The sequence below is a fragment of the Borostomias antarcticus genome (assembly GCF_949987555.1).
Source record: "Borostomias antarcticus genome assembly, chromosome: 14".
Lineage (NCBI taxonomy): Eukaryota > Metazoa > Chordata > Actinopteri > Stomiiformes > Stomiidae > Borostomias > Borostomias antarcticus.
The window spans coordinates 12,459,397-12,467,718 of record NC_140247.1 but is presented as its reverse complement, the minus strand read 5'-3'; the positions used below and the strand labels follow the sequence as shown (position 1 = coordinate 12,467,718).

The 8,322-nt window shown below is 48.0% G+C and overlaps 1 protein-coding gene across 2 annotated transcripts in view; it reads right to left on the bottom strand.

Moving 5' to 3' along the window:
- Window positions 1-1,843: 1,843 nt before the first annotated feature.
- tsen54 (TSEN54 tRNA splicing endonuclease subunit) overlaps window positions 1,844-8,322 on the bottom strand; it is a gene marked incomplete at its 5' end in the record, with an annotated part of 8,136 nt that continues 1,657 nt past the window's right edge. Inside the window, 7 exons of one of the 2 annotated variants that reach the window (XM_084448995.1) lie at window positions 1,844-2,464; window positions 3,285-3,401; window positions 5,016-5,076; window positions 5,621-6,330; window positions 6,848-6,955; window positions 7,641-7,693; window positions 7,885-7,983. In XM_084448995.1, coding sequence (XP_084305121.1) covers window positions 2,314-2,464; window positions 3,285-3,401; window positions 5,016-5,076; window positions 5,621-6,330; window positions 6,848-6,955; window positions 7,641-7,693; window positions 7,885-7,983 — 1,299 coding nt within the window. In that variant the 3' untranslated portion in view covers window positions 1,844-2,313. The remainder of the gene's footprint in view (window positions 2,465-3,284; window positions 3,402-5,015; window positions 5,077-5,620; window positions 6,331-6,847; window positions 6,956-7,640; window positions 7,694-7,884; window positions 7,984-8,322) is intronic. The other variant, XM_084448996.1, reaches the window with a different exon arrangement.

Here is an 8,322-nt window from a genome sequence, read left to right as displayed (position 1 = left end):
CCCGAGGGTGGTACCAATAGAGCCGTCTGAACACGACCGCCCATTCACCTCCATTCATTTGGACTTGGGCTCAGGAGCCAAAATGTCAGCTTTAGATAGATCGATAGGTCGACATAAAACATGCAGAACGACCACAATGTTTCCACGGGTTTCTGTGCACTAGTCTTAACTAAAACGGTTGAATCACCTCATAAACAGACACAGAGATGCTCACCACTTCCAAGATCCTGTACATATACATGTCCAGCATCACTTCTGTAGGCGTAGTCCAGTTCACCACGGGACGGAGGTTGGCCAGAACCACGTTGTTGTTCAACAGATTAAGATGCTCCAAGAGACGAATATATGAACAGTTAGGGTCCTCCACACTGGACACCCCGCCTACTAAAATGAGGAGAGCCACCATTTTAGAATCACTATCTAAGCACTATCTGGTTTGTAATCTAATTTCACTGTAGGAACATATAAAGGGAAACTAGTTCTGATACCCATTGGAACTCTATGAACACCAACTAAATACTGTGCGTCTGCTATCACTCCAGCTCCGCCCATCCAATTAACTTATCTGCTAGTCTTGATACCCGTTGGAGCAATCGGTAATTGGCCATTTAGTCCATTATATGCCCGTATACCCCCAGAACATAGCAGACATGTTGTGTTTGGCAAGTCCTGTCTGGCGCAAGGTAATAGATCAGTGTTTGTATCAGGGCAGGCGCACAAATTTTGGGCAAAGCTGCAGCTCCTTGAGCAGTGGGAACGCTGGAGGCGGGGTTCTATTCGGAGCAGTATTTCTATTGGCTAGCAGTATTTTGTTCAAATTAGCCAAAACGTTAATTAATTAAAAATCCAACCCCATTACGATCTGTGCAGGACCCCTGCGAATTCCCATGGCAAATATGAACGGTGTCAGAGGAAAGTCTGGACAGAGGGACAGACAGATAGACAGGCCGAGGGTAGCTCATTTGTGTTGGATGCTCATGTCGAAATCAAGCGTCAAATCTGATGTACCCAGCAGAGATTTTGGACCCCAAATTGTTGGAATCTGTAAGCACTGCCTATCTTACTAAAATATCTATGGAACGGAAGACATCACTGTGCTTTGTGCGAATGGGAATACGTCCCGACTACGAAGCAGCAGATGTCAGCTTTAAATTCACGAAAGATATTTGAAAAAGTCTGGCGGTACATTCAGATTCCAACAGCTACAGTGGCCAGATAGACCACTTAAGTCATTTCCTTAGTGTAACAAACTAAATAATTTGAATGTTTTCGGAGTTTTGGATGGTATGCTCTGGATCCCCATACTCCCCACTAGCAAGGTGGCTAATGCTAACTGGAGTGCCTGGATTAGTCAGAAATATTTTACTTCTACTAAATAAACTACATGTTCAAAATATTGAAGCGTGCCTTTTAAAGGGCCTTTAAGTGTATTGTTGGTGTTGCATTGTTGTCTGTTTGAGGCGATTGGATCTTACCCATCATCAGAGCCAGCAGAGGCAGGGAGCCTGGAGGGAACATGGTGCTGAGGTGTGAGAGTCTCTCTGAGCAGTCTGACCCCTCACACAACCAAGGGCTTCATTTATATCTGTGCTTCTAATGCACAACTTCTTAGAGAGAGAGAGGTAGAGAGAGAGAGAGAGAGAGGGAAAGAAAGAGAGACAGAAATAGAGAAAGAGAGGATTGGCGTGTTTGTTTATTACAAAGCGCAGTTAAATTGCTGTTTGACAAGCGATCAGTCATAAGCTTCAGGTAAACAAACGCGGCTGGAACAGACATGTATAGATTCTATAGATCTATATGTTCTCTTCAGGGTCACTGGATGAAAAGCAGACTCACAAGTGTAAACAGTTCCGATGGGCGTTTTATGATCAAATTCAAAAGCGGTTTTACAAAACGATAACAAAAAGCAAATTAAATCTATAACTGATCTTCGCCTGGAACAAACACACCATCGCCAAGTCCTCTCCCCCGTGTGGGGCATGTCGGGGCGTGGCTTGGGAGGTCGTACTCCCGCAGACCGGGCGGCTCTCTATCAGTGTCCAGGATCCCAGCGAGGTCGTGTCTGTGGTGCGGTCAGTCCTCTCTCTGGTCCTCTCAGTGGGAAGGGGGACGTGTGTATGAGGGAGACGGGGGAGGTAGGAGGTGAGTACGGCGGGTCCGGTGCAGAGCTGAGCTGGATCGTGTCGGCGGTCGGGCTGGTCCCGGTCCCCTCCAGGGTGCAGCGTCTGTGTTCGGGTCTGTTTCCCCCCGGGCCCGTCTGAGGGAAGGGTCTCGGCGCCTGGGGGTCTGCGCCGTCGGGCTTCCGCGGTCCCGTCAGTGGGCGGAGTCCGCAGGGAGCTGGAAGTCCTTGAAGCAGTAGAAGGAGACGTCTCCGTGGTCGACGACGGCGAAGGTGACGGGGATCTCGCCGCTCTGCTCCGTCAGCTGCTGGACCGCCCACAGGTCCGGCACCGGGCCCTCAAAACTAACAACACACACACACACACACAACACAGACAGACATAGTGAATATAGAAACATCACTGAAAATAGTGTTTCCTTGAAAACTACACATACACACACACACACACTCAAAACTAACAACAACACACACAGACATAGTGAATATAGAAACATCACTGAAAATAGTGTTTCCTTGAAAACTGCACACACACACGTACACGTACACGTACACATACACGCACACGCACACGCACACGCACACACACACGCACGCAATCACAGACTGGGTCAAAACAATAGAAAACCCAAATATATAATTTACAATAAACATTGAAAATAGTATAATTTCCCTTAAAGCTACACAATAAAAAATAAAGCATAATATACAGAATTAATATCTTCGGGGGAGTTTACATGGAAAATAGTATTTATTTAACAGGAGGGGAACATGCATTGTAATTATGTTGACTTGCGTAGTATATGATAATCAATCATAACCAGTTCACAGAGTGGAATGGTGTGTGACAGAGAGACAATGTGCTGGGTGTGTGTGCGTGTGTGTGCTCGTGTATACGCCATTTGCGTGTGTGCTCGTGTGTGTGTATACATGTAGGTGTTTGTATGTGTGTACGCATGTGTGTGCGTGTCTGTGTGTGTGTGTGAAAATCAACTAAATGTTTTGTTTTTTAAAGCAGCACAATGGTGGTTAAGTAATGCAAAGGTGAACGACCTGTATATGACCCAACACCAAGTAACACTGGTAACCACGGCAGCCCTAGTGTGTGTGTGTGTGTGTGTGTGTGTGTGTGTGTGTGTGTGTGCATGTGTGTGTATGTGTTTACCTGCTGACACACATGCGTGTGTAGGGTCTCCCTGGAGTGCTCTTCTTAAACTCGGCCACCGTGTCCGACTGGTAAACATCGAAGCTCAGCCTCCACTCCCCCGACCCCCCCTCCGCCCTGCAGAGACAAACACCCGTCACCATCACCACTCGTCCCTGCATCTCTCCAGACCAGAGAAGAAGAAGAAGAATCTCTGCATCTCTCCAGGCTAGAGAAGAAGAGGAATCTCTGCATCTCGCCAGGCCAGAGAAGAAGAAGAAGAAGAATCTCTGCATCTCGCCAGGCCAGAGAAGAAGAAGAATCTCTGCATCTCGCCAGGCCAGAGAAGAAGAAGAAGAAGAATCTCTGCATCTCGCCAGGCCAGAGAAGAAGAACAAGAATCTCTGCATCTCGCCAGGCCAGAGAAGAAGAAGAAGAAGAATCTCTGCATCTCGCCAGGCCAGAGAAGAAGAAGAAGAATCTCTGCATCTCTCCAGACTAGAGAAGAAGAAGAAGAATCTCTGCGTCTCTCCAGGCCAGAGAAGAAGAAGAAGAATCTCTGCATCTCGCCAGACCAGAGAAGAAGAAGAATCTCTGCATCTCGCCAGACCAGAGAAGAAGAATCTCTGCATCTCGCCAGACCAGAGAAGAAGAAGAAGAAGAATATCTGCATCTCGCCAGGCCAGAGAAGAAGAATCTCTGCATCTCTCCAGGCCAGAGAAGAAGAAGAATCTCTGCATCTCTCCAGACTAGAGAAGAAGAAGAATCTCTGCGTCTCTCCAGGCCAGAGAAGAAGAAGAATCTCTGCGTCTCTCCAGGCCAGAGAAGAAGAAGAATCTCTGCGTCTCTCCAGGCCAGAGAAGAAGAAGAAGAATCTCTGCGTCTCTCCAGGCCAGAGAAGAAGAAGAAGAATCTCTGCATCTCGCCAGACCAGAGAAGAAGAAGAATCTCTGCATCTCGCCAGACCAGAGAAGAAGAATCTCTGCATCTCGCCAGGGCAAAGAAAAAGAAGAATCTCTGCATCTCGCCAGACCAGAGAAGAAGAAGGAGAATCTCTGCATCTCTCGAGGCTAGAGAAGAAGAAGAATCTCTGCATCTCTCCAGGCCAGAGAAGAAGAAGAAGAAGAATCTCTGCATCTCTCCAGGCCAGAGAAGAAGAAGAAGAAGAATCTCTGCATCTCTCCAGGCTAGAGAAGAAGAAGAAGAATCTCTGCATCTCTCCAGGCCAGAGAAGAAGAAGAAGTATCTCTGCATCTCGCCAGGCCAGAGAAGAAGAAGAAGAATGTATTCACCTAAACACACACAGGTGAGGTTTCAGTTCATCCCTACCACAGAGACTGTGATGTAATGCGGAGGAGCTAATCGCATTCATTTATTACTGGCTGAACAATTGTATTTGTGGATGTATTTTAGCAGATGTATTTGCAACTGTATTTGTGGATGTATTTTAGTGGATGTATTTGCAACTGTATTTGTGGATGTATTTTCTTTTCTACTTGAACTTTTCTTTAAAAGCCTCCTGTAGTCAGGTGTTGTAAATTGGCATTTTGCTACAAACAACACAGTGCATCTGGTCCTTGTGTAAAAATCTGTTACAATTCTTATACTACCGTAATGATGGTTTGTAAAGTGAATGTTTACATAATTAATAGTCACATAAACTGATGTCAACACATGACCATGACACTGAAAGAGGTGAAGGGAAAGAGGGAGGGATGGAGGGAGGGAGGGAGGGGGGTCAGAGAGGTGTACCTGGGAGCTCCCTCTAGCAGTCTGGACGACTTGATCACACTGATCTTCTCCAGCAGTTCACCTGGCGACAGATTCAACATTCAAAAAGCTTTTATTGCCCATTATTTGTGAAAGAAACAGAAATTTTCATTTTGACTTCCATGGCTTACAAAACAACTTCACACCACATATCATTTACCTCCGTTATGTATATTGTCATGTAGTGTCAACATTCCAGTCTAGAATGGTGGCTAGTGTACACACCTCCAGGTGACATAGCCAGGTGCACGGTATAAAAATGTCCCCCTAGAGAGACCATTAAAATCTGTCTGTCTGTCTGTCTGTCTGTCTGTCTGTCTGTCTGTCTGTGTGTGTGTGTGTCTACCTACATGTACGTATCTACCTACATCTACGCATCAATCAACCAATTAATCAATTAATCAATTAATCAATTAATCAATTAATCAATTAATCAATTAATCAATTAATCAATTAATCAATCAATCTAGAACAGAGCATGATACAGGAAAGAAATACCTGCCGCTGGAATATAGTGTTTTTATTTTCCTGGGACATTTCAGCCTCAGGCTATTGATCAAGACCTAGTCCCGCTGTTGAGGACGTACCAGTGGAGGCGTGCTGTCTGGGGTCGTGTAGCGGCGTGACCTTCCCCTCCCACAGGTGGGCGGGCCTGTCCCTGTCTCTGTGGCTCCGCCTGCTCCTCCGGGCGCGCAGCTCGCGGTACTCCGCCCAGTTCCGGCAGCGCCGGACCTCCCGGTCGTCGTTGAGGTCCCTCCGGTAGCGGTCGCGCTCGCGCTCCCTCTCCCGCTCCGACCGCGACATCCGGACCTGCCGCAGGCTGAGCCTCCGCAGCCAGGGGGCGACATCGCAGGCCCCCACGGACACGGACCCCGGCAGCAGCGAGGGGTCCGGGGAGGACAGGCTGACCGGGGGGCCCCTCCCGGAGCCCAGGTCTGGGAAGGAGAGGGAGCCCCAGTCCCAGCGAGAGGAACCAGAGGACGAGAGGGGAGAGTGGGGCTCGACCTGGGGCCGGGGCTGGTCCGGGTCGGGGTGCACGTCCTCCGCCTCGGTCCACCAGCTCCGACCGCGGCCGCCCTCATCTGAGGTGGCGGGGTCGGAGGGCGCGGCCACGGCGACGTCCTGGCGCTGAGCGGCTGTGAGGTCTGAGGGAGGGTCCTCCCTCTTCTCTTCTCCAGCCCTCTCTTTCTCTACGTCGTCCTCCCTCTTCTCTCTGTCATCCCTCTCTTTCTTGTCATCCCTCTCTTTCTTCTCCTCCTCCTCCTCTTTCTCCTCCACTCCGTGATCCTCAGCATGCCTACAGCACACAGGACCAGAAACAGAAAGAAACCATTGACCTGCAGCCACAAACAGCATCAGTACTGAGTACAGACCACTTCATCAGTACTGAGTATGACCACTTCATCAGTTCTGAGTATGGACCACTTCATCAGTACTGAGTATGACCACTTCATCAGTTCTGAGTATGGACCACTTCATCAGTTCTGAGTATGGACCACTTCATCAGTACTGAGTATGACCACTTCATCAGTTCTGAGTATGGACCACTTCATCAGTACTGAGTACAGACCACTTCATCAGTACTGAGTATGACCACTTCATCAGTTCTGAGTATGGACCACTTCATCAGTACTGAGTATGACCACTTCATCAGTTCTGAGTTTGGACCACTTCATCAGTACTGAGTATGGATCAGCTCTGATGCTGCATAGTGCTGTGTAGAATACACTCTTTCACCTGCAGTGTTGAAAGGAGACTGAAGTCTGAGCTCACTGCGCTCACAGTGGGGGGGGGCGTGTCCCGGGCCGACTCACCTGTGGGTGGGGGAGGAGCTTAGGCTGCGTTTCCTCTTCAGGCGCTTCCCTCCTCGGTCACGTGACGCGGGCAGGTTCAGCCGTCTCTCGTACTGGGATGGCACAGAACTGTAGGGGGGGGGACACAAGATGGTCCTCATCAGCACCAGAAGCATCATTGCCATTGAACATGCGGATATCTGAGGAAGTTCTGGTGATGCCTTTGTCTGGTATACAGTTTAACTTCTCGTTAGCTGGTTGGAATTGCCATTGCTTTTTTCTTTCACCTGTCCTGTCCACGAAATGTCCACGCAATGTCCACTAGCGCAACAGAACGATTGATGTGGGAGTTAATTGAACCACTTGAGCTTCGCAATGAGCAGAGTCGTGTTTTAGAAGAGTTGCGTCAATCCTATTGACTTCATAAGGACGATGATATTCCCATAGAAAACAAGGATTCAATCAGAGGCTCAAATGGTGCCTAATCGGTGCTTGCCAAAAGCTTCTTTTAGCCTGTGGGAGATTTGCCAGCGAACCGCTAGCTTGCCAATGTTACCTCTAACATTAATCTGAGATGAGATGAAAACCCCAAAAATAATTTTAGTCTAAAAACTTTCAATCTTTTTCAACATGTCTCTGGTTATTGCAAGCACAGCCAATTTGAGCTTCCATAAACGTATAAATTGCGTCACCGCAACATTTGGCCCTCTCATCATCGACGCACCCATTCTTTTACAGAATCTGGCTCTGACAACGAGGACTCAGCGACACAACTTAACTCGAGAGGAGAGGTGCCCTTAGTTAAACAACTCACCTGGCGTCAAACCTGTTCACCACATAGCCAAGCCTCTTCAGATGGCTGAAAACCTGTGGTTGGGAGGAGACAGAGTCCACACACAGAGATTTACTGTCTTCTCTCCTTGGGCCAGGGAAAATATAAAGAAGAAAGTAGCAGATATGTCCTACATTGAAGTGATCAGGCCCGAAGTGGAAACAGAGGTTTAAACAAATATTATTAGTTAGAATGTGGTAAATATCCTGTGGTATTCCAGTCCTACCTGGTACTTTTGGAGGCTGACTGTCTTGGAGGATAGGAACCTTTCATAGGCCTCCTGGATGGACAGGGGAAGCTCATGGTAGAACACCTGCAGGTTGCCCTGGTAACAGTAGATATATAAAGAAGTACACAGTGGGTGCGTTGAGTAACTGAGCGGCTCAGCTTCGCTCAGAGTGTAGAACGCGCTTAACGGGTTGCTCAGTTACACTCAGACTGATCTGCTCAGAGCGCAAGTGAGCACTTCTAAACTACGATCAGTCTGAGCAAACACAAAAGAAGATGGATCCCAAAAGGATGCTCGTACACCTCTCCAGTGCTGATGGCACACTAAAGGCATCCGTTTGATATTATCTGCCCCTAGTACATTAATAAAATCATCATCGGCCACTGCCTCCTCCACCAAAACATTGAATAACGCACCTACTACTGCTTTTTGCAT